This window comes from Mesoplodon mirus (assembly GCF_964341445.2).
Source record: "Mesoplodon mirus genome assembly, chromosome: 6".
Taxonomy (NCBI): domain Eukaryota; kingdom Metazoa; phylum Chordata; class Mammalia; order Artiodactyla; family Ziphiidae; genus Mesoplodon; species Mesoplodon mirus.
This window is the reverse complement of record NC_138982.1, coordinates 88,528,358-88,555,605: the sequence shown is the minus strand read 5'-3', so window position 1 is coordinate 88,555,605 and position 27,248 is coordinate 88,528,358. Positions and strand designations below refer to the sequence as shown.

General features: G+C 35.8%; 1 protein-coding gene across 1 annotated transcript in view; it reads right to left on the bottom strand.

Moving 5' to 3' along the window:
* The window catches only part of SLC9C1 (solute carrier family 9 member C1), a gene marked incomplete at its 3' end in the record, with an annotated part of 106,126 nt that overhangs the window by 62,790 nt on the left and 16,088 nt on the right, over nucleotides 1–27,248 (bottom strand). The window contains exons 5-9 of the mRNA XM_082624359.1: nucleotides 26,235–26,363; nucleotides 21,147–21,308; nucleotides 17,906–18,005; nucleotides 13,758–13,901; nucleotides 11,979–12,153 (exon numbers count right to left, since the gene is read on the bottom strand). Of these exons, the coding sequence (XP_082480485.1) occupies nucleotides 11,979–12,153; nucleotides 13,758–13,901; nucleotides 17,906–18,005; nucleotides 21,147–21,308; nucleotides 26,235–26,363 (710 nt within the window). The remainder of the gene's footprint in view (nucleotides 1–11,978; nucleotides 12,154–13,757; nucleotides 13,902–17,905; nucleotides 18,006–21,146; nucleotides 21,309–26,234; nucleotides 26,364–27,248) is intronic.

Genomic DNA, 27,248 nt, shown 5'->3' with positions numbered 1-27,248 from the left:
TCATACTTTGCCTCTCTGGAATCTCATTGCCAGCAGGGAGGAACAATTGATGGCTTTGGTGCCACCTGTTTTTTTTCTCCACTCATATCCCAAGTTAATCTCCATGGACAGATGAAGCAATACTTTTCAATTTGATACTACATACTTCCATCATTTTATGGAATTCTAACTTCCAGAACTTATTTTAAACTCTTAGCCAGTCCTCTATTCTTTGGCTACAAATGGAGGTTACAGACAGAGCATGAAACCACACCAGAGGCTTTCAAGTTTGCACACTAGGATCACCAGAGAAACTTTAAAATATTGGTGCCCAGGATCGTGCCACTGAATATTCTGATTTAATTCGTCAAGGGTTCAGCCCAAACACTGGTAATTAGAAAAACCAAGGTATAATTTACACACATTGAAATGTACTTATGTATCATTTGATAAGTTTTGACAGTGCATGCACCCATATAACCCCCAGTCCTATCAAGATGTAGAATATTCTCATATCCCTCCAAATTTCTCCAGTGCTGCTCCAATCAATCCCCACCCGACACGAGGCAACTACTCTTCCTATTTCTATTTCTATAGGTGAGATTTGACAGTTCTAAAACTTTCATTTAAATTGAATATTATGTTTCTCATTGTAGTTTTAATTTGCATTCCCCTAGAGTAATGATGTTAAGCATTTTAATGTGCTTAGTGGTATATATCTTTATTTTTGAAACATTTGTTCAACTCTTTTGCCTATTTTTTAAATTGGGTTGTTTTTCTTTTATTATAAAATTGTAGAAATTTTGAAAAATATATTCTGGATAAAAGTGCATTGTCATACAGATGGCCAACAGGCACATGAAAAGAAGCTCAATATCACTAATTATTAGAGAAATGCAAATTAAAACTACGATGAGGTATCACCTCACACCGGTCAGAAGGGCCATCATTAAAAAGTCTACAAATAACAAATACTGGAGAGGGTGTGGAGAAAAAGGAGCCTACCTACACTGTTGGTGAGAATGTAACTTGATACAGCCACTATGGAGAACAGTATGGAGGTTCCTTAAAAAACTGAAAATAGAGTTACCATATGATTCTACTCCTGGGCATATATCTGGAGAAAACTCTAATTCGAAAAGATACATGCACAGCAACCTTCACTGCAGCACTATTTACAATACATGGAAGCAATCTAAATGTTCATCCACAGATGAATGGATAAAGAAGATATATACACAATGGAATATTACTCAGCCATGAGAAAGAGTGAAATAATTCTATTTTTGACAACTTGGATGGGCCTAGAGATTATCATACTAAGTGAAGTAAATCAGACAGAGAAAGACAAATATCATAGGATACACTTACGTATGGAATCTAAAAAATGATACAAATAAACTTATTTACAAAACAGAAATAGACTCACAGACATAGAAAGCAAACCCCTGGTTACCAAAGGGTTTAGCAGTGGTGGGGGGAGATAAATTAGGAGTTTGGGATTAACCTATGCACACTACTATATATAAAATAGGTAAATAACAGGACCTGCTGTATAGCACATGGAACTATATTCAATACCTTGTAATAACCTATAATGGAAAAGAATCTGGGAAAGAATATCACTTTTCTATATACCTGAAACTAACACAAAGTTGCATATTAGCTATATTTCACTAGAAAAATACAGAAAAATGTGCATTATCCGATATATGTGTTATGGATATTTCCTCTCAGTTTGTGACTTACATTATCCATTTATGTAAAGCTATCTTTTGGTAAGCAAACATTTTTAACGTTGAGAACTCCAATTACTACTGTTTTTTTGATCTAAAAACCCTTTGTCTATTCCAAGGTTGCAAAGGTATTCTCATGTTTTCTTCAGAAGTTTAGGGCTTTTGATTTTATATTTATGTCTATGATGCATCTCTAAGCACTTTTACATACGGTGTGAGGTAAAAGTGGAGGTTTTACTTTCTTTGGCAACTTATTTACCTTATAACTGGGAGTCTGTACTTTTAGGCTGCCTTCATCCATTTCCTCTGTCTCCTCTCACCACCTCTGGCCATCACCAATATGTTCTCTGTTTCTATGAGCTCAGTTTTTTTAGATTCCACAAATAGTTTTTTGAATGTTAAACTAATATTTCTGGACATATTTTTTGGATAAAGTCTAATTGATCATAATATCATACTTTTTATATATTTAAAATTAATTGGCTACATATTTTCTAAGAATATTTGCATCATGTTTAATTAATGGTTTTGTTTGTTTGTAATTATCTTTGTTAGGGTTTAGTATCAGAGTGGGCTGGCCACATAAAATAAGAAAGTGTTTCATCATTTTCTATTTTATGAGTGAGTTTATGTAGAATTGTTATCATTTATTCCTTAAATGTTTGGCAGAATTTACCAGTCAAGCCACCTGGGCTTCTAGTTTGTGAGACAGTTTTAATTTATATACCCAATTTCTTTAACAGATATAGAGCTATTCAGATTTTCTATTTTCTTTTGTGTCGGTTTGGGTAAGTTGTGTTTTTGAGGAGTCTAACCATTTTCATCTAAGGTATTGAATTATTCTGACAAAAAATTATGCATAATTTCTATTTATTACTACTTTAATAACTGTATAATTTGTAGTCATGTTCTCTTTTTCATTCTGGATGTCAGTAATTTGTTCCCTATCTCTTTCTGTCTGTCTCTGTCTCCCTCTCTTGCTCTTTCTTAAGGTTTAACATTTTATTTATTTTATTTTTTTAACATCTTCATTAGAGTAAAATTGCTTCCCTGTGTCGTGTTAGCTTCTGCTGTATAACAAAGTGAATCAGCTATACATATACATATATCCACATATCCCCTCCCCCCTTGCATCTTCTCCCACGTGTCCATGTGGTCAAAAAGCACCGAGCTGATCTCCCTATGCTATGCAGCTTCTCTCCGCTAGCTATCTATTTTACATTTGGTAGTATCTATATGTCCATGCCACTGTCTCACTTCGTCCCAGCTTACACTTCCACCTCCCCGTGTCCTCAAGTCCATTCTCTATGTCTGCATCTTTATTCCTGTCCTGCACCTAGGTTCTTCAGAAGCATTTTTTTAATTCCATATATATACATTAGAATACAGTATTTGTTTTTCTCTTTCTGACTTAACTTCACTCTGTATGACAGACTCTAGGTCTATCCACCTCACTACAAATAACTCAATTTAGTTTATTTTTATGGCTGAGTAATATTCCATTGTATATATGTGCCACATCTTCTTTATCCATTCATCTGCCAATGGACACTTAGGTTGCTTCCCTGTCCTGGCTATTGTAAATAGAGCTGCAAAGAACATTGTGGTAAATGACTCTTTTTGAATTATGGTTTTCTCAAGGTATATGCCCAGTAGTGGGATTGCTGGGTCATATGGTAGCTCTATTTTTAGTTTTTCCAGGAACCTCCATATTGTTCTCCATAGTGGCTGTACCAATTTACATTCCCACCAACAGTGCAAGAAGGTTCCCTTTTCTCCACAGCCTCTCCAGCATTTATTGTTTGTAGATTTTTTGATGATGGCCATTCTGACTGATGTGAGATGATATCTCATTGTAGTTTTGATTTACAGTTCTCTAATGATTAATGATGTTGAGCATCCTTACATGTGTTTGCTGGCAATCTGTATATCTTCTTTGGAGAAATGTCTAAGTCTTCTGTCCATTTTTGGATTGGGTTGTTTGTTTGTTTGTTATTGAGCTGCATGAGCTGCTTGTATATTTTGGAGATTAATCCTTTGCCAGTTGCTTCATTTGCAAATATTTTCTCCCATTCTGATGGTTGTCTTTTGGTCTTGTTTATGGTTTCCTTTGCTGTGCAAAAGCTTTTAAGTTTCATTAGGTCCCATTTGTTTATTTTTGTTTTTATTTCCATTTCTCGAGGAGGTGGGTCAGAAAGGATCTTGCTGTGATTTATGTCATAGAATTTTCTGCCTATGTTTTCCTCTAAGAGTTTTATAGTGTCTGGCCTTATAAGAGGTCTTTAATCCATTTTGAGTTTTTTGTGCATGGTGTTAGGGAGTGTTCTAATTTCAATCTTTTACATGTAGCTGTCCAGTTTTCCCTGCACCACTTACTAAGAGGCTGTCTTTTCTCCACTGTATATTCTTGCCTCCTTTATCAAAGATAAGGTGACCATATGTGTGTGGGTTTATCTCTGGGCTTTCTATCCTGTTCCATCGATCTATATTTCTGTCTTTGTGCCAGTACCATACTGTCTTGATTACTGTAGCTTTGTAGTATCATCTGAAGTCAGGGAGCCTGATACCTCCAGGTTCATTTTTCTTTCTCAAGATTGCTGTGGCTATTCAGGTTCTTTTGTGTTTCCATACAAATTTTGAAATATTTTGTTCTAATTCTGTGAAAAATGCTATTGAGAGTTTGATAAGGATTGCATTGAATCTGTAGATTGCTTTGGGTAGATAATCATTTTCACAATGTTGATTCTTAAAAATCCAGCAACATGGAATATCTCTCCATTTGTTTGTATCATCTTTAATTACTTTCAACAGTGTCTTGTAGTTTTCTGCATACAGGTCTTTTGTCTCCTTAGGTAGGTTTATTCCTAGGTATTTTGTTCTTTTTGTTGCAATGGTAAATGGGAGTGTTTCTTTAAATTCTCTTTCAGATTTTTCATCAGTAGTGTATAGGAATGCAACAGATTTATGTGCATTAATTTTGTATCCTGCTACTTTACCAAATTCATTGATTAGCTCTAGCAGTTTTCTGGTAGCATCTTTGGGATTCTCTATGTATAGTATCATGTCATCTGTAAACAGTGACAGCTTTATTTCTTCTTTTCCAATTTAGATTCCTTTTATTTCTTTTTCATCTATGATTGCTGTGGCTAAAACTTCCAAAACTAGGTTGAATAAGAGTGGTGAGAGTGGGCAACCTTGCCTTTTTCCTGATCTTACTGGAAATGGTTTCAGATTTTCACCATTGAGAATGATGTTGGCTGTGGGTTTGTCACATATGGCCTTTATTATGTTGAGGTAAGTTCCTTCTATACCTACTTTCTGGAGGGTTTTTACCATAAATCGGTGTGGAATTTTGTCAAAAGCTTTTTCTGCATCTATTGAGATGATCATATGGTTTTAATTCTTCAATTTCTTATTATTGTGTATCACACTGATTGATTTGCATATATTGAAGTATCCTTGCAATCCTGGGATAAACCCCACTTGATCATGGTGTATTATCCTTTTAATGTGCTGTTGGGTTCTGTTTGCTAGTATTTTCATGAGGATTTTTGCGTCTATGTTCATCAGTGATATTGGCCTGTAGTTTTCTTTCTTTGTGACATCTTTGTCTGATTTGGTATCAGAGTGATGGTGGCCTCATAGAATGAGTTTGGGAGTGTTCCTCTCTCTGCTATACTTTGGAAGAGTTTGAGAAGGATAGGTCTTAACTCTTCTCTAAGTGTTTGATAGTATTCGCCTGTGAAGCCATCTGGTCCTGGGCTCTTGTTCGTTGGAAGATTTTTAATCACAGTCTTAATTTCAGTGCTTCTGATTGGTCTGTTTATATTTTCTATTTCTTCCTTCTTCAGTCTCGGAAGGTTGTGGTTTTCTAAGAATTTGTCCATTTCTTCCAGGTTGTCCATTTTATTGGCATGTAGTTGCTTGTAGTAGTCTCTCATGATCTTTTGTATTTTTGCAGTGTCAGTTATTACTTCTCCTTCCTCATTTCTAATTCTATTGATTTGGGTCTTCTCCCTTTTTTTCTTGATGAGTCTGGCTAATGGTTTATCCGTTTTCTTTATCTTCTCAAAGAACCAGCTTTTAGTTTTATTGATCTTTGCTATTGTTTCCTTCATTTCTTTTTCATTTATTTCTGATCGGATCTTTATGATTTCCCTCCTTCTGCTAACTTTGGGGTTTTTGTTCTTCTTTCTCTAACTGCTTTAGGTGTAAGGTTAGGTTGTTTATTTGAGGTGTTTCTTGTTTCTTAAGGTAGGATTGTATTGCTATAAACTTCCCTCTCAGAACTGCTCTTGCTGCATCCCATAGGTTTTGGGTCGTCGTGTTTTCATTGTCATTTATTTCTAGGTATTTTTTGATTTCCTCTTTGATTTCTTCAGTGATCTCTTGGTTATGTAGTAGCGTATTGGTTAGCCTCCATGTGTTTGTAGTTTTTACAGATTTTTTTTTTCTGTAATTGATATCTAGTCTCATAGTGCTGTGGTCAGAAAAGATACTTGATATGATTTCAATTTTCTTAAATTTACCAAGGCTTGATTTGTCACCCAAGATATGATCTATCCTGGAGAATATTCCATGCGCCATTGAGAAGAAGGTGTATTCTGTTGTTTTTGGATGGTATGTCCTGTAAATATCAATTAAGTCCATCTTGTTTAATGTATCATTTAAAGCTTGCGTTTCCTCATTTATTTTCATTTTGGATGATCTGTCCATTGGTGAAAGTGGGGTGTTAAAGTCCCCTACTATGATTGTGTTACTGTCAATTTCCCCTTTTAAGGCTGTTAGCATTTGCCTTATGTACTGAGGTGCTCCTATATTGGGTGCATAAATAATTACAGTTGTTATATCTTCTTCTTGGATTGAACCCTTTATCATTATATAGTGTCCTTCTTTGTCTCTTGTAATAGTCTTTATTTTAAAGTCTATTTTGTCGTATACAAGAATTGCTGCTCCAGCTTTCTTCTGATTTCCATTTGTATGGAATATCTTTTTCCATCCCCTCACTTTCAGACTGTATGTTTCCCTAGGTCTGAAGTGGGTCTTTTGTAAACAGCATATATATGGGTCTTGTTTTTGTATCCATTCAGCCAGTCTATGTCTTTTGGTTGTAGCATTTATCCATTTACATTTAAGGTAATTATCGATGTGTGTGTTGCTATTACAATTTTCTTAATTGCTTTGGGTTTGTTATTGCAGGTTTTTCCCTTCTCTGTGTTTCCTGCCTAGAGAAGGTCCTTTATTATTTGTTGTAAAGCTGGTTTGGTGGTGCTGAATTCTCTTAGCTTTTGCTTGTCTGTAAAGGTTTTAATTTCTCTGTCAAATCTGAATGAGATCCTTGCTGAGTAGAGTAATCTTGGTTGTAAGTTTTTCCCTTTCATCACTTTAAATATGTCCTGCCAGTCCCTACAGGCTTGCAGAATTTCTGCTGAAAGATCAGTTGTTAACCTTATGGGGATTCCCTTGTATGTTAATCGTTGCTTTACCCTTGCTGCTTTTAATATTTTTTCTTTGTATTCAATTTTTTTTTTTTTTTTTTTTTTCTTTTTGCGGTATGCGGGCCTCTCACTGTTGTGGCCTCTCCCGTTGCGGAGCACAGGCTCCGGATGCGCAGGCCCAGCGGCCATGGCTCACGGGCCCAGCCGCTCCGCGGCATATGGGATCCTCCCAAACCGGGGCACGAACCCGTATCCCCTGCATCGGCAGGCGGACTCTCAACCACTGCGCCACCAGGGAGGCCCTGTATTCAATTTTTGATAGTTTGATTAGTATGTGTCTTGGCATGTTTCTCCTTGGTTTTATCCTGTATGGGACTCTGCGTTTCCTGGAATTGATTGACTATTTCCTTTCCCATATTAGAGAAGTTTTCAACTATAATCTTTTCAAATATTTTCTCAGTCCCTCTCTTTTTCTCTTCTTCTGGGACCCCTATAATTCGAATGTTGGTGCATTTAGTGTTGTCCCAGAAGTCTCTGAGACTGTCCTCAATTCTTTTCATTGTTTTTTCTTTCTTCTGTTGTGCAGTAATTATTTCCACTATTTTATCTTCCAGGTCACTTATCTGTTCTTCTGCCTCAGTTATTCTGTTATTGATTCCTTCTAGAGAATTTTTAATTTCATTTATTGTGTTGTTCATCATTGTTTGTTTGCTCTTTAGTTCTTTTAGATCCTTTTTAAACGTTTCTTGTATTTTCTCCATTCTATTTCCAATATTTTGGATCATCTTTACTATCATTAGTTTGAATTCTTTTTCAGGTAGACTGCCTATTTCCTCTTCATTTGTTTGGTCTGGTGGGTTTTTACCTTGCTCCTTCATCTGCTGTGTATTTCTCTGTCTTCTCATTTTGCTTAACTTACTGTGTTTGGTGTCTTCTTTTTGCAGGCTGCAGGTTAGTAGTTCCCATTGTTTTTGGTGTCTTCCCCCAGTGGGTAAGGTTGGTTCATTGGGTTGTGTAGGCTTCCTGGTGGAGGGGACTGGTGCCTGTGTTCTGATGGATGAGGCTGGATCTTGTCTTTCTGTTGGGCAGGACTATGTCTGGTTGTGTGTTTTGGGGTTTCTGTGAACTTATTATGATTTTAGGCAGCCTCTCTGCTAATGGGTGGGGTTGTGTTCCTGTCTTGTAAGCTGTTTGGCATGGGGTGTCCAGCACTGGAGCTGGCTGGTCGTTGAGTGGAGCTGAGTCTTAGCATTGAGATGGACATCTCTGGGAGAGCTCTCGCCGATTGATATTATGAGGAGCTGAGAGTTCTCTGGTGGACCAATGTCCTGAATTTGGCTCTCCCACCTCAGAGGCTCAGGGCTGACACCCAGCTGGAGCACCAAGACCCTGTCAGCCACACAGCTCTAGTCTTCCCCTTGTCACTCTGGGACATAATCAGGAGAAATCTCTGAGTTCCTGGGTTCTCGCTCGACCGGGCCCCCTGCCCCTGCTGCAGGTGTCCCTGATGGTGTTCAAAGAAGAAAATGATTCCTGATGGAGGAGACTGAGTGGAGGAGGCAGCTTCACCAGGAGGCTGCCAGATGGGCTGGTTCATAAAGAGAGTGTAGTGCCCTGAATCTGCCCTTAAAGGCAAATGTTTAAGGGACAGGCACAGTGTGTCTTCTGGCACGAATTTTTGATACCTCCAAGCTCCCAGCAATAACTGCTTGACTTGAGGATAGTGGAAAGTCTTGTCGAGTTGCTGTAGCCTTGACCTTGACAGACTTAGCATGGGAGCTCTATGTGTCCAGGCCAGAAGCACCCATGCTACCCCAGGCCCTTTGGGCCCCTTCCTTTGTGTATGTAATTTTTTTTTAAGTAACTGCCCAATTCTTTTTCAGAGTGACTCTACTATTTGATACTGCTACTAGTAATGTATGAGTGGTCCAGCTTCTTTGCATCTTCACCAACATTTAGTTTCATCACCGTATATCATTTTAGCCCTTCTAATAGAGAGATATCTTTTTGTGGTCTCAACTTGTATGTCCTTAGTGGCTAATGAAGCTGACCATTTTTTATGTTCATTTGTCATCTGTATATCCTCTTCTGTGGAATGTCTCTTCCTGTATTCTGCCCATTGGACTGTTAAAAGTTTTTAATTTTGATGAAGTATAATTTCTTCTTTTTTTTTCTTTTATGGATTATGCTTTTGCTGTCTTTGCCTTATGCTAGGTCCCAAAGATTTTATTCCAAATTAAAAAAGAGTTTTCTAGTTTTACATTTCGTGTTTAATTCTGTGACCCACTATGAATTAATTTTTGTAAAAGATGTGAGACTTAGAGTCAATGTTCTTTTTTTTTTGCCTATGAATTACCCATTCTTCAGCACCATTTGTAAGACATCCTCTATTGAATTGCTTTTGCACCTTTATCAAAAAATAGTTGGGGATGTTTGTGTGGATCTATTTCTGGGTTCTCTGTTCTGTTCCACGTGTCTCTCTCTCTCTGACAATACTATCTAATCTCCATGACTATAACTATAATAATGCCTTAAAATTGGGTATACTGATTTTTCCAATTTTTTCTTCTCTTTCAAAATTGTTTTTGTTATTTTAGTTCCTTTGTTTTTTATTTCTTGAATGATTGTATGTGGAATTGTATCTTTAATTTTCATTTCCTTGTATCAATTGGTAGTATATAGAAATACTTGATTTTTTATACTTATTTTGTATCCTGAGACCATGCTGAACTCACTTATTTGTTCTAGTAGGGCTTTTTGTTCTCTTCTTTTTGAAGACCCTTGGAATTTTCTATATAGATAATCATATTATCTGCAAATAAGGATAGTTTATTTCTCCCTTTTCAATATTCATGTGTTTTTTTTCCTTTATTTTATTTTATTTATTTTTTGTCTTATGGAGCAAGCTAGAACTTCCATCATGGTGTTTAATAAAAAGAGTAAGAATAAACATTCTTAGATTTTTCCCAATTATAGGGTGAAAATGTCTTTCACTATTAATTATAATGCCACCTGTAAATTTTTTTGTAGCTGTTCTTTACCAACATTAGGAAATTCCCTTCTATTTCTATTTTTTGAAAGATTTTGTCATAAATGGATATTGATTTTTGTTAAGTGCTTTTTCTGTATCAGTTGATATGATTCTATAAATGTCAATTAGATCCTGTTGGTTGATGGTGTTGCTTAGTTTTTCCATATCCTTGCTGATTTTTTATCTAGTTCTACACTTTGTTGAACAAATTATAAAAAGGAGTGTTAAAGTCTCCAAATATAGTTTGTCTATTTTTCCTCTTAGTTCTCAGTTTTTGCTTCACATATTTTTATGTACTTGTTTGGAACACATTCAGTTCAGTCATTGAACTTGTGAGTAGTAGAGACAGGATTAAGTTAAAACTTTAAGCTTTCATTGTAGTGCCTCTTTGTATTAATAAATTAGCTGTAAGATTCAACTAAATTAAATTAAGGAGTGCTACTTTCTTCTCAACTAGTTAACTACTACTGAGACATCTCTCAAATGATTTTATTTACCAAAGTTTTATTTGAAAGCAAGCCTATATGGCAACATCATCATCATCAACATCATCATCATAGCTCAGATTTGTTGTACATTTACTATATGCTAAACAATGTGTTAAGCATTTTAGGTATATTTTCAATTTATCATAATAACCCTTTGAGACATTGGAGATAGTGAGATAGCCAGATAGACCTGGCTCATACAAGTTTGTGAGAGCTGATCATTAAATTTTCAGGAAGTTTATGAGCAGATTGATATTCCTGTTGGTGCCAGTGATTACACAACAGAAACTGGCAAACACTACAGCTTAGGGTCTTCCTCTCTCTGAGAAAGTTACTTGTTAAATATTTATTAGCAAACCATTGGTATTATTACTAAATCTGTTTTGGAGTGAGGAAACTGACACTTTGGGTGAAGTGGTGGGAATTAAATAACTTGTGGATGGTCACACAGTAAATAGCAACCAATTAAAAATTTCGGAACCCATATCCATGTGCAACGTTCACCATTATACTGGTCAGGATGTATGATGATGATGCTGATTTTTATTCAGGCAGGTGGAGATAAGTTAAAAAGAAGGAGGAGGTCATGTAATATTAGATACTTTGGTTTAGAAAGCAGTGTTTGAATATTTAGTTTTCTAATGTTTGGAGTATACATAATAATGGCCTTTGCACTGTTCCCTTTACTCTTGGAATTTATGTAAAAAAAAAAAAAGCCACGATGGAAGTATTAGATGTGTTGTGATGTTTGCATAGAAAATTTCTTAAAGAGCTCCTTGAAATTATCTTATTTTGAGATGAGGTAGAGGGAGAGTCATACCCATTATATTCTGTTAGGCAGAGTTTGGGGGTTCTATCTTAGAGATAACTTCCGTTAATAAACAAAATGTTTTGGTTCCTAGCGTTACTAAATGTGGCCTCATAAAGTTACAGAAGGCAATAGAGCCAATTATAAGTAGGTTTCTGCTTTTCTTGAGTAGGTGTTAGAAGTAAATAAAAATAGAAACATTTATTAAGTGCATGCTCTGTATCAGGTAATATTTTAAATGACTTATAAGTTTTAATTCCCTTAACTTGTACAATAAACCTATCTTTTAGGAGTATGATGAAGGGATTTAGGAATCCTTAAGCTAGAATGGAGAAGAGGAAAGTTGCCAGTTGTTTTTCCCCTCCCCAGTTTTACCATCATAGCTAAATCACTCCCACATTCCAAGTGGGGTTGAACAATCTCACTACAAAAGCATATTTTAGTACACAGAAACAGTTTTCATAAAATATTCTAATAAAAAACCACATCTTTCTTTACTTGAGATTTCTCCCTCTCAGATCCAAGAGAATATTCAGAGTAGGCAAGCAGAAGAGCCATGTTTATATTAGGAGTCCCTTTCATTTCACTCCAGACCATAATGAATGCCCAGCGCCAGCTGAAACCATGACCAAGTCGAGACAAAAGAGGGCTCAATAATAGAAAGACCAGAAGTCTAAAAGACAAAACAGATTTTTAAAAGTTATTTTTGTTATAGAAATTTCTTTCCATCCCATTCTATGCTATTCCAATCTATTCCCTGTGGAACTGTCAACTCTCAGACAAATGAACCATCTTTCACACTCTGTTGGTATGGCACAAAAGGAAGGCAGAAGGGCATTCCATACCAAGAGAATGGTATTATTCTTTTTCTTTCTTTCTCTTAGGAAAGTAGTAGAGTAATTCCACAACACCTTTGAGTGGTGCTTCTCCAGGTGGAAAAGAAAGTGTTAGAGATATTTTGTAGATATACTCTATTCTAGATCTCAAAAACAAATAAAAGCAAATCTAATAAATATGAGAGAAAATAATGTCATCTCTTTCTTTTTCTTAGTAGATTTTAATCTTACTGAATCTGCCCAGTATCAGTTAATTCATTTCTATTTCTTCTTTTAGTCACAGATCATTCTTATATTTTACACTAACTGTATCAGATAATTTGGGGCGAATTTCCATTTACTTGGCACTGGCTGACTTGATGTTGAGTCCCAACTAATCTTCCTAGATGGAAGTAGAATGTTAACAATTTTGGTGATGGAGATTAAAGAATTGTTATGGTGGTTTTCCTCTTCTATGTCATCTCCTTTTCAGTTACATAAGCAGACTGCTTATGTAACACTGGAAAGGGGGCTACAAAAATTATTTAGGCAAAAAAAGACATTTACAAGGAGGACTTCCATATGATTTTTATTTATTTATTTATTAGACATGTGATCATTTAATTTATTTTTAATTTTTTTGAATCAAAGCTAGAAAAATGTAACCTAAAAGTAACAACATAACATCGCATAACATAACATGGCAGAATGCCAGAATTGTCAGAACACCGAACAGAGCAGATATCAAATAATAGTGAATAATAATTTAGGAGGAAAGAAGGTTATCTTTCTTTTTTAAAAATTTTTATTGGAGTAGAGTTGATTTACAATGCTGTATTAGTTTCAGGTGTATAGCAAAGTGAATCAGTTATACATATGCATGCATCCACTCTTTTTTAGATTCTTTTCCCGTATAAGCCATTACAGAGCATTGAGTAGAGTTCCTTGTGCTATATAGTAGGTCCTTATTAGTTATCTATTTTATTCATAGTAGCATGTATATATCAATCCCAGTCTCCCAATTTGTCCCTCCCTGATTTTTAAAAAGCAATTTCCAGCTACACTTTATTAAGAGTAAGTTATTTGTTATATAATATTAAGCGAACAAAGCAAGATAACATTTTTATTTATGATAGGTGTTTAACTTCATGAAACCTCATAGAATAAAAAACAATAAAAAACACTGGAGGAAATATATGAAACGTTAGTAGTGGTTGCCTCTAGGTAGTAAGATTATGAGAAATTTTTTTCTTTTTTCTGATTTTCAAAAATTTTACAACATGCTTGCATTGCTTTGAAATGTAGTTAAAAATTGAATAAAACACTGAGTGCTAATTTGCTGATGATTCCTTGGAAAGTTTGAATTTTTCATTCTAAGGAATGAAACATTTCTGTCATTTAAAGAATGTCTTCAGGCTTAGTCAATGTCTTATAAATAGAAATATTCAAATGACTTTCTTACCTGAAAACAATAAGTGTTAAGCAGATATTTAATGAATAATATATATCAGAAAATGATATATATAAATATGTATGTGCAGGAATTAGAAGTCCAGTGAAAGTGAACACCATAAGAAAAGCAACAAATGATAGACAATTCCAGAATCTGCATTTTTAGAAAAAAAATGTAAATATAGTTAATTAATCTAACATGTTCAATGCAAGACTTATCTATGTAAGGCATTGTGCTAGGCATTATAAAGAAAATAAAGATGAATAAGGCATTCACCAACACTCAAGGGGCTTATAATTTAACTGGGAAGAAAGGAGCACTAAGGTAAGTAAACAAATACTTCTAAGCAATTTTAACCAGCTTACACTGAATGTAAATTAGTGTCTTTCTATTTGGGTTGACTTTGAAAGACATGTTAGGTTGTAGCTATGCTATTTGACAGAACTCATTCAGGCACTATGGTTCAAGTAGCTGGAAAATACTGATTGTGAAGTCCTTGTATCATTAGGAAGATCTAAAATTGTTTATTTTAAAAGGAAATACTGAACTACTAGTCTGATATACATAGTGATAGAATTAAGCCTTTGCCCAAAATCTAGCTAGCACTTAGAATATGGGAATGGATCTTTTATTCACATGAATGCCCTTTGTAGATTCTCCTTTTGTGATTTCTGAGTCTGTACTTATTCAAGTACTCCAGAGCCCAGGAAAACTCTGCATCATTCACAAAGCTCATGTTCTCATCAGCTGCAGGCAAAGCAGTTTGAAAAAGTACACTCAGACACGAGTATTTGTCATTTTTTGGTGTTGGGACCATAGCTATTTAAAACGTCTTGTTATCTTTCTGTATATTTCATGTCTTTAATGTTGACATTATATGTAGAGCAAAATAAATGGAAAAGATTAAAAGGGCACATGAACACCATTTTATGAGAGGAAAAAGAGCTTGGTTTTACCCATATGCTGCCAGACTCTGTCCCTGAAACACAAATACCTAGGCATTACCAGAGAAAATTTCAATATGAAACACTGTGGAAAAATGCCTCCAAATATCAAAAATCTCAGTCTTGTTGAGATTAGCACAAAATGTAATCAAATCAATTAAGCGACATATATTGAAGAGTTATCAAGACTCTTTCATATATGGTAGAAATTAACAGGAGAAATCTTATGAGGAGGAAACCAGATTCTGTAAGGAATCAATGCCCACCAAATTCAGAGTGGATATGAGTTGAATAACCAAGCTCCAAATCCATCTAATAGATGTGCGCATGTACGTGTTTGTGTGCATGTGTGCAATCAGTTAGGCACACAGAAAAAAAACTCTGAATTTTTTTTTTAAAGTCTGTTTCCTTTATTTGGTGATCATGAGTTATCCTAACAAATCTAGACCTTTTATGGGAGCAAAGGGTCACAACCCTTTCTGTATATAAGTATCATCTGGGAAGAGTTTTTTAAAATCAGACATCCCATGCTCTCACCCTCATAGATTTTGATACTATAGATCTAGGCATCTGTGTCATTTTTATGTCTCAATGTTGCACAGCCCTTAGCTTAGAGGAATGATAAAACCTTATGGCCTGGACATTTTAGGGCCATCAGTTTGTCAAGAATAAAAGATTATACAGGTTGGCACTTCCCTGGTGGCACAGTGGTTAAGAATCCACCTGCCAATGCAGAGGACATGGGTTCGATCCCTGGTCCGGGAAGATCCCACATGCTGCGGAGCAACTAAGCCCGAGCGCCACAACTGAGCCTGCACTCAAGAGTCTGTGAGCCACAACTACGGAGCCCGTGTGTCACAACTACTGAAGCCCACGCACCTATAACCTGTGCTCAGCAACAAGAGAAGCCACTGCAATGAGAAGCCCTTGCATTGCAACAAAGAGTATCTCCCACTCGCGGCAACTAGAGAAAGCCCGCACACGGCAACGAAGACCCAATGCAACCAAAAATAAATAAAATTTAAATAAAATTTTAAAAATAAAAATAAACCAAGTAGTACTATATGACTTAAAAAATTATATGGGTTGACAAGGAAGTATCTCTTATTTGAGGAATTTCTTTCTAACAAGGTGATGTATGAATAGAAGCATGAAATAGAAGCATGAAATTAGCAGCTACTTATGCCAATATGTAAAGGAAGCACATTTCAAGAGCAGAAGCACAAGAACACAAGCCCAAACAGGAAGCCTGTTTGGTATATTTGAGGAATAACAAGTGTGGCTAGAGCAGCGTGGGTGAGGGTGAGAGTGGTAGAAATGAATCACAGAAGTAAGAGGGGGACAAACATATCATTTGTTTGCCACTGAAACAACTTTGACTTGTAGCCAAATGAGAAGTTATTAGATGGTTTTAAACAAAAGAAATGATCTGGGTAAGGAGGAAGTGAGGTGGGTGAGGGTCAGAAAACATCATAGGTTCAATGCGTTATATTCTCAGTGTGACAACAGAATTGTTAGAATTGGGGTCCTAGGGGGTTAAGCTGAAAAGATGGGAGATGGTGTGCCTCTTCTCTTAGAGAGTAGCATGGACCTGATGTAGACTCTTATAGGATCTACTAGGATTTACCATTATTATCTTAGATTTCTACTGCCTTGGAGAGTAGGAGCTGGCACATATTATATTTTAGATAGTAAGATTCCTGAAATTGAGATTATGAAGTTATTATTTGTATGAGCATAAAGTGGGTGGCCGAAGCAGAGTGATAGATGGGCTCACAGGAGGAGAGGAAGTCTTGGAATTGAAAGGTGAGGGAATAGTAGGATCAACTGTGTGAATATTGATTGATGCCACTAAGGATGGTGACAGCATGATGTTGGAGAGAGTCGCAGTGAGACAGGGGCCAAGATCTTCACAGAATGGAGAGTGTGACTCAGAGTTCTAGAGACAACTACAACCAAGAGGGTGGCTGATGGTATAATCTGATGGCGTGAGCTTCAAAACTGGGCTCCTCTGGGGAAGAATAAGAAAAACAATATAGAAATGACTGAGGTACAGAAAAATCACCCACCTCAACCCAAGGCTTACAGCACCAGGGATGCAGGTGAGAAAGACACTATAACCTTTAAGGAACACGAGGGAAATAATGTCTTCAGGGGAGATCCAGCTTTCAGTTACAGCAAGAATGAAGGGAGCCTTCAGAATCACTTCCCATAGATATAAATACATGCATAACATTTTAAATTCTTCCTACAGTGTGGCCCAATTAATGCTGCCTAGCTGCTAGTACAACTGGCTTCCATTGTAATTGACATGAAATTTTAGTGACATGCTCTCAAATCCTATAAAATCCTATACTTTTCAGCTTCTCTTCTGAACTCATTTCATCTTCCATAATGTTCTCCCAAAAGCCAAAAATTCATTGATTATGTTCAGGGCCTCTGTTAACACATATTAATATGTTGCCATTGTGTGATTTAGGCCAAGTTCCCATCCCATGTATTGGAACATTACAGAAAGTACCCTTCTTCAAGACTGACACAGATTCCACTCACCCCCTCAGCTGGGTGCCCTTGAGCAAGGCACAATTTATACTCTTCTATTTTCTTTTTTAAGACTGCCAATTGTATTTAAATGCCCCAGCTTAATCTTTTAATTGGCTTTGCATGGCCTCTCTTCACTGTCCTTAAAATATTGGTCTTCCATTCTAGTGGCAGTGCCAAACTGATCCATATTGGAGCCTGAGGCAAAAGGAACTATTAGTAATATGGATCTTTCTTTTAAAATTTTGTATTCTCACCATGGATTTTTTGTATTAATTTCAGTTTTAAAAGATTGCTTTAAAATATTTACTTTGATTACTGAGTGTTTTGGCACCCTCTTAAATTTTGTGCCTGAGATGAAGGCCTCAGTTGCCTTACCTTAATCCTAGCCCCTGTCTAGGGGATTAGACTGAACATTACTGAGTAATATGGTCAGAGACTTAAGGGAATTAGTGGTGAAATAGAGTCAACATGAACTCAAAGTGAGGTTACAAATTTTGCTTAAAGATGGAGGTTTAGAGGACACAGGCAACAGAGTTTTTAGAACGGGTTTTTAGTTAGCTAGTTTTCAAGTCAGTATCTTATTTTGACCATGTAGATGAGATGTAGTTACTATTACAATATTGTAACTTCTAATGTATGAAACAAAGTGAAAATATGCTAGCCACTCACTCAAGAAGAAGTGCTTCAACTCCTGGTTTAAAACTTGTAGAATTTAAAAAAAGTCCCATAATGACGATGGTAAATATTCCAGACATTCCAAATAGCTTACCTATTTTTTTAAAGAAACAAATATAAAATATTAATTTAACATCAACAGTGGCACAGATTTTGCCAGAGATGAAAACATCAGATATCTGATAGTAGTGACTTCATATAGAGAGGCTACCCCCCACTTGGTTTCAACTGGATAATATCACAAATTATTATCACCACCCATTCTCCTTCTTCCTCCTCAGATTCATACCCAACTGTGCAGAAAAGTCTGTAATGAACATCCTTGCACTGCTTTGGCTTCTGATCATTGGCAACAATGTGGAGCTCAGAAATCTCTTCATGTGCCCTAGTGAGGCTAGAGCACCCTCCACAGGTCTAATTTTTTCAGAGGGGCTCTGGATGAATTAAATAGAAGTGAGCTGATGAGCTCTCTATGGACTAGCCCACTTCACATACTTTTTCTTAGAAGACAATAGGAGATAGAAATGGTTTGATATTGTGACAAGACTAAGGGAGTGGAGCCAATAGAAACCCAATATGGATCTACTTCCCCAGTTTAATTTTGGTTTGGCGAATTTACTGTCAGGGACTGAAAAGTGTACAAAACTATGGAATATTCTTTAACATTCTCTTAGCTTTCATGAGCTAGAGGGAAAAATAATTTTGAAAGTAGCTTATGAAAGTGATATATTATCACTTTGAAAAATTCAAATAATATGGTACAGTATAGAGATTATATTTTTTAGAAAAAAGGAATACCCATAATTCAACTGCCAGGACTTCAGGTATAGTTTTAAAGAAAATTTTGACTGGAATTTCTATTGAAGAGAGGACTATATTTGCCCAGAAAAAATCATAAGATAAGCTACTTGAAAGTACAGAATGAGACACCCAGAAGGCAACTCCAAGCATTAAAGGCTGCTTGCTGAATTTCTATACTGGAGACAAGTGGTAAAAATTAAGTGGGAAACATGGAAGAGTGAGGAGATAGGGGTAGCTGTTAGATCTCATAGAGTTGTGAACTACACAATGTAATTTTCCTTGTGAGCTCTCCTTGTCCCCATCTTCACTAGAGTTTACTAAGAAGAAGAAATTGCTATATATTTATGAGGAGGCAGCAGAGATTATGAGGAAGAAAACTCCAGAAATTTTCAGAAATTATGAGGAGATATCTTCGGGTTTTCATAGACTATAGAATTGGAAGCCTAAGATAATTGGATCAAGATCTTAGAGAGGAGTGGAGTACCCTGTGAACACTCACAGAGGCTTGCTTCTAACATACATATACACAGTCACACATTAAGAAAAACTACCAAGGGATTATACAGCAATACAGTTCTGTAATGGGCTTATTTTTTTTCTCTTAATGTTTAGCAGACATTGTTCTAGTTAACAAGTACAAATTAAAATTTTGTTGTTGTTGTTCTTTTGGCCATTTATTTAAACAAGAGGAAAACAGACACGTGCTAAAGCATATGAAGAGCACAAAAGAGCATACAGTGATATGTTAGCAGCTCCATACTATAGGTAACTGGTATCAAGTTTTTCTTCTTTCTTTCTAAAAATGTTTTGTGCAAATACACATATGTATCTTTTTTCATTTGAAGTTATTTTATTATGATGAACAGATATTTGGACAATTTAAAACTCCACTTCCTATACAAACAACTCCAATAACCCCTCAGTTTAGCATGTAAATACATATTTAAACAATTTAAAAACACATTGACGGGCTTCCCTGGTGGCGCAGCGGTTGAGAGTCCGCCTGCTGATGCAGGAGACACGGGTTCGTGCCCCGGTCTGGAAAGATCCCACATGCCGCGGAGCGGCTGGGCCCGTGGGCCGTGGGTGCTGGGCCTGCACGTCCGGAGCCTGTGCTCCACAATGGGAGAGGCCACAGCGGTGAGAGGCCCGCGTACCGAAAACAAAAAACAAAAAAACAAAAAAAACACATTGACTACATAATTTTTCTTTGTTACTGCTCAAAAGAAAGGACTTTTTTTGTGCCTAAAGTTTTAATTTTTTTTTACATCTTTATTGGAGTATAATTGCTTTACAATGGTGTGTTAGTTTCTGCTTTATAACAAACTGAATCAGCTACACGTATACTTATATCCTCATATCTCCTCCCTCTTGAGTCTCCCCCTCCCACCCCCCCCATCGCACCCCTCTAGGTGGTCACAAAGCACCGAGCTTATCTCCCTGTGCTAGGCAGCTGCTTCCCACTAGCTATCTATTTTACATTTGGTAGTATATATAAGTCCATGCACTCTCTCACTTCGTCCCAGCTTCCCCTTCCCCTTCCCCATGTCCTCAAGTCCATTCTCTACGTCTGTGTTTAATCAGGGATATGAGGCTAGGCAACACTCTTATTCCTAAATGTAATGGAAAGACATAGTGTAATTTGGGAAGTAGGTATTATCACACATGCCAACTCCAAATCATTTGTGGAGCTGTCTAAAGGGCTGGGTTGAAAGTGATTCTGAGGCTCTGTCAGGGAACAGTGATATGGCTAATTATCATTGCCTGCCATACTTCTGTGAGAAGGGAGTTGTGGTAAATGGATTAGTAATGTTGATAGAGTTTCTAATGTTTAGCCTTCCTTGATCTGTAACTTCTATTTTTACTTCCTTTTTGATTGAAGAGTTACCAAGAAAAGTTTTTTTTAAATTTCAGGCAGTTAGAATGTTTATTTTTAAAGACTCTCCTTTTGTAGGTAGCATTTAATTGCATTGTAGTTGAACAATGTTTGAAATTTTATTGTAATGTTCTTCTAGTCTAGTTTATTTCTGTTAATGTCTATAGGTATATATAAAGGATAAACATTCTGTTTTGGAAGATAAAACTCTTTATATATCTTGTGAGCCAAGCATTTGAGTTTTTATTTAAATCTTTTTATAGCCATAGTCATTTTTTTGTCAGTTGGTTATGAAATTATCTAAGAAAGGCATATTAAAGTATCTCATTGTAATTATGATTTTGTCAAATTTCTCTTGTCTTTTATAATTGTCTTTATATATCTTGGTACATTGTTTCCCATTGTATACATATTAATATTTTTAATCTCCTTTGATACATTATTTTCAAAAATATTCCTTCTAGATCAGTTGGTTTCTTTTTTGGCCTAAATATTTCCCACATCTTTATTTTCAATTTTTCTACATCATTTAATTTTAGGCATAGCCCTCTTACTTACAAATATAAAAGATGAGGTACAGAATTGAAATGCTGAGACTTATATGATTCATGTCATCTCCAAAAACAGTAGACATCCACAATTGTACCAGTTTTGAAGTTAGAATTCCAAACAAGAGACTTGCTATACAATATGACCAAATTTTATCCATGATACTATAGGCTGTAAGAAAGGGGAGTAAACAGAAAATAATTAATAGAACTTACTTGCTCTTAATTTTAAGTGATAATCTGGGTCAACTTTTCTTTTTGTCATTATCTTTAAAAATAGCTCATAGTGTTTGGGGTAGATGTAGGGTATTTTCTTATTCCTAAATTGAAAGAGTTTCTTTTCAAATGTTAAAAGTCAGATGCAAATTTGTAAAATTTGATCAGTTTAGTTTAAGAGCATTTTTCAGTCCCCATTAGGGAATATATATTTATTCAGTGCCAAAATTGTAATACATTTTGGAAAAACAGTAATGAACAAGAAGTAGAAAGTCTCTAAACCCATGGAACTTATTTTCCAGGTCTAACATAATACCCACAAAGAAATACAAAAAAAGGAACGCCTCTGAGTCCCAGCTGAGTGAATTTCCTATATTGTCTTGGCCTGCCAAACCGATCCAATTGGTTCCTTATTGTTGGATGTTTCATTTTTTCCAGTTTTTTCCCTGATAAGCAATGCTGCAGTGTATATTTCTGTACATAATTATTTTGTAATTCTCTGATTACTTCCTTATGCCCCAGAAGTGGAATTACTACACTAAAGGATAGTTGATCCTTTATTGATATTATTATATCTTGCCAAATTCCTTTCTACAGTCGCTATGATGCCCTTCCCAGGAAAACAGGAAACCTAAGCCCTTGATAGCCTTGAGTGCTGGAATCAGGCATTTTCAGTGGGTGAGGAAGTCCTTCCCACCTTTACAGGGTGAGGAACAGAGGAGCAAAGTTTGAATTACAGATGAGAGTGGGTCTTGGGGTCAGGAAAGCCTGAAGGGTCAACTTCAACAGAATATGTGAAGAGCAAGAACAAAATCGAAACTAAGAATGGCCAACAGAAAACAGCAACAGCAACCACATCAAAAAACAAGGCTAAATTTGGGGAAGTAAATCCTAGAACTATGTTCTGAGATAGTAAAATGAAGGAGAAAATCCATTTATGAATCCTTAATCATGTCCACTGGTGGAAAGGGCACTGTTAAGAGTACTGAGGCTATTTAGATTCCTTCTCTACCTAGTCTCATTCCTATGGCTGAAAGGGAGCCACGGTTTCTAGATATGCCAAGCAGAAAGATTTAACATCCGTAGGGATAGTGTGAACTTGGGAGGAGAATTTCATGAATGACCCTCTAAGTCACATCCATTCTAGGTATGGAGTTGACCATGATGATAATTTTGGGAATCCAGCACCTCCTGTAGATGAAACATAGGCTGGAGGCCTACTCTTGTTTCAGAAGGATGCAGGGAACTGGAGTTAAAAGACCCAGTTTAAAAGTTGCTTTCCCCTTTAAGAAAGAAATATAGCTCTTAATGAGTATAATATGTGTTGAATGGATTTATTAGGTCAGGAAAAGCCTCAAAGCAAATCCATTATTTCTTACAATGTTCTTAAACTTCTAATATACAAATAGGAAAAGGTAAGAACCTCTGAGTGCAATAACTTCTTGGTTTTCCCTATTATGAAATATGTGTTCACTTCAAAGATAGAGCAATACTGTTTAAATAATTACATGTTATAAAATAATGATTACTACGAAAATTACTGTTTCACAGTTGTGTTAACTGATATAAATGAAATACCAGTAAAACTTATCAAGAAACTTTCTTAAGGGAAATTCTTCTATTAAAAATTCAGAGAAAGTCCTAATGTTGAAGAAAATAAGTTCACTCTTCTCTTCTTCCTACAGCAGACATTTGTAATAAAATGTTGTTACTATTATCATTTTAACAGTGATTACTTAAAAGTTTTTACTCCTCTGAAATTTAATCAAAACCAAAATTCTATACCATTGATTATAGTCAAAATTTTGAGGCAAGCTCCACAAAAGCAAGGACTATTATGTTCATGGCTGAATCAACAGGGCCTAGAATAGGAGCTATCACATAGTACATATCAACAAATAACTGTTGGATTAATGAATGAATTAACTTCTACATCAGTACTTTTCTTTTTACTTTTTTCTTTCTTTCTTTCTTTTTTTTTTTTTTTTTTTTTTGCTTCTCAGTGAATATCAAGAAAGTTCTTTTGATTAGATTGTAGATGTTGCCTCTGATAAAGTTCCCTGAAATTCTGTAAGCAGTATTTACTATCTTAAATGGGACCTAGTAGAATACTAGATCAGGTATAGGGGCTGGGCTTGGATCCTTCTGACCAGCATGTATGAGTACATTTTACATTTTTCAGTTTTCCCCAAGGGTGGCTCTTGAGTTTTTAAGATGCTTCTGAATATAAACAATTCTTTTTTGTTCACCTTATTCATCTTCAGGAATGCCTTATCTGCAGCAAGTTTTATGGTAAAAACTCTCTAAGTGCTGTATGGTGTCACCTTGTTTTGCACTCTGGATTTTGGAAAAGGTTGTATGTAGATAGTTGGTTTGGTTTTCTTATACACCACAGATGGCATATATGAAGCATTTAAAGAGGATGTACCTTCCTGTGCTAAACTGGGGTTCCAGTTGTTGTTCCAAGCTGCCATGGCCTGGGTAAAATAATTGGATACATAACAATGCTGAAAGCAAGTGCTTCTTATGCACAGGTAGGGTAATTAATTGTCCACCACCTGAACCAGCTCCCTAGAGGAAGACATCAGAGGGGTGATTCTTTTTGGAAAAAGAATAGTCAGTAATCAAAACAGTATGGTATACCAGTACCATACTGTTTTGATTACTGTAGCTTTGTAGTATAGTCTGAGGTCAGGGAGCCTGATTCCTCTACCTCTGTTTTTCTTTCTCAAGTTTGCTTTCGAGGTCTTTTGTGTTTCCATACAAATTAAAATTTTTTTTATTCTAGTTCTGTGAAAAATGCCATTGGTAATTTGATAGGAATTGCCTTGACTCTGTAGATTGCCTTGGGTAGTATAGTCATTTTGACAATATTGATTCTTCCAATCCAAGAACATGTATATCTTTCCATCTGTTTGTGTCATCTTTGATTTCTTTCATCAGCGTCTTACAGTTTTCAGAGCACAGGTCTTTTGTCACCTTAGGTAGGTTTATTCCTAGGCATTTTATTTTTCTTGATGTGGTGGTAAATGGGACTGTTTCCTTAATTTCCCTTTTTGATCTTTCATTGTTAGTGTATAGAAATTCAACAGATTTCTGTGTATTAGCTTTGTATCCTGCAACTTTACCAAATTCGTTGAGGAGCTCTAGTAGTTTTATGGTAGTGTCTTTAGGATTTTCTGTGTATAGTATCATGCCATCGGCAAACAGTGACAGTTTTACTTCTTTCTTTTCCAATTTGGGTCCCTTTTAATTCTTTTTTTTTCCTCTGATTTCTGTGGCTAGGGCTTCCAAAACCATGATGAATAAAAGTGGGGAGAGCAGACATCCTTGTCTTGTTCCTGATCACAGAGGAAATGCTTTCAGTTTTTCACTATTGAATGTGATGTTAGCTGTGTGTTTGTCATATATGGTCTTTATTATGTTGAGGTAGGTTCCCACTACACTCACTTTCTGGAAAGATTTTATTATAAATGGATGTTGAATTTTATCAAAAGCTTTTTCTACATCTATTGAGATGATCATATGGTTTTTATTCTTCAATTTGTTAATGTGGTGTATCACATAGATTGATTTGCAGATACTGAAAAATCCTTGCATTCCTGGAATAAATCCCACTTGATCATGGTGTATGATCCTTTTAATGTATTGCTGGATTTGGATTGCTAATGTTTAGTCGAGGATTTTTGCATCTACGTTCATCAGTGATATTGGCCTGTAATTTTTTTTTTTTTGGTATCTTTGTCTGGTTTTGGTATGAGAGTGATGGTGACCTCATAGAATGAGTTTGGAAGTGTTCTTGCCTCTGCAATTTTTTGGAATTGTTTCAGAAGAATAGGTATTAATTCTTCTCTAAATGTTTGGTAGAATTCACCTGTGAAGCCATCTGGTCCTGATCCTTTGTTTGTTGGGAGTTTTTGAAATCACAGATTCAATTTCAGTGCTTGTAATTAGTCTGTTCATATTTTCTATTTCTTCCTGGTTTGGTCTTGGGAGATTGTACCTTTCTAAAAAATTGTCCATTTCTTCTAGGTTGTCCATTTTAGTGTCGTACAGTTGCCTATAGTAGTCTCCTATGGTTCTTTGTATTTCTGTGGTGTTGGTTGTAACTTCTCCTTTTTCATTTCTAATTTTATTGAGACTACACTCTGAGAACCACTGAAAGCACGGGGAAGGGACATATAAGATGCTCACGGGAGTGCTGGTAACTGTATTTCTGGTCCTGAGTGATAATTACTTATCTGTATACTTTATAAATACTTTATAATCACTCATTATAGTGTGCATATATCATTTATTTCATACACACACATGCACACATACACATATGATAAAGGAAATAAAATACTTATTGTTCAGGGCTATCTGAATGTGGTAAATGAGCTTCCAGGCATATTACAGTCTCTTTGCTTACAAGCACTGTGCTCAGGCCTTGTAGATGGTTTATAACTCACATTTCCTCCCTGAGCTGACAGCTTTCTATATTGCCTGCAGGGAGATAGTCCCAGGGCGAAGGGAAGGGAAGCCACCTCCTCTCGCCACTGGTGGATGCACTACCTGGCTTATCTTTTGATTTCATCTTCAACGCATAAAAAACAACATCCCTCATTCTTGTTATCAAGCATTATGGTTCAGCCTAAGCTTGTGGAATGTTGCTTCTATATGCATCCTCGTGAAAAGTCCCAACTCAGCCCCACAACAAAACTACAACAGATATTAAATAAGGGATGTGTGGTAGTGCTTTGTAAAGAGTAAATCATTATACTAATACGACTATGTTTGTATAAGCATAACTTATGGTAAGGTGTTACAAAATCCATGTCAACTTTCAGAAAATACAGGATTCTAATTTTAATAAATTAAGAAAAAAATAAGTCCTTACCTAAGGAATAGTTAATCTTTTTCTGCAAGCCAACATTAATATCCATAATACTAGTAAACACTATTAAAGATACTATAGAAGTCATCAGACTTTCTCCATTAATTAAATTGACGAGGCCTCTAGAAAGACCTGCAGAAGGAAATATATTTTTTTAAGGTGGGAAAAACTTCATCAATGTTGAAGAATAAAATTTTATCAGCAATTAGATGGATATTCTTAGCTACGTATTTATATCACATACTTTTCCTACATACTTAAGTATACTTTAGTCATGTTTGTAAACTCCCTTCAAGGAAATTTCATTATGTATCAACTACAAGTTAAGTCTAGATCACCATGATTAGTTAGCAAATTAATTGTGGTTGATTATAGCTTATGTAAGTAAGATACTCAACTAGAGCTCTCATTCCTTGTTTCAAAGCACAGATGAAAACATAAAATTTATTACTTTTAATTCTGAGACTTGGCTTATATAAATACATACATCATGCATTTAAGACAAGAAAAAAACTGATGGTGGAGGAATAAAGTATATTTATAAACTAAGGCTTTATACCACAGTACCTAACCAAAGTATTAAGGCAATTGTCCTGATAATCACACTATAATTAGAAATTGTCTGACTTTCCCATACATCACTTCCAATGATTTTAGAAATCAAGCTCCATTAATGGAGAGCACCCTGATATAATCTACTTCCATCCTAATCCTCCTCTATTTATGATGATATTCTAAGTTTAGATATCCATCAATTATCATTTTTTCTTTGCTATTCAATGTGCCTGTAGTGGCAAAACTATAACTTTGAGTATCTTTAATGATTTTCAAAATGTCCATATAAAGGAAATATTATTAAGGAAATGGTAAAAGCCCTCCCTGTGAACCAACCACTCTATAGTTGTGATCACAATCTAATACAGTAAGTATGCTGTTGGAAGAGAAGAAAAGCCAAGGCAGTCTGTTCCTGTGGAAGTTCAATTGCCTTGATGGTCCAATTCTTCACCTCTCCCTGCA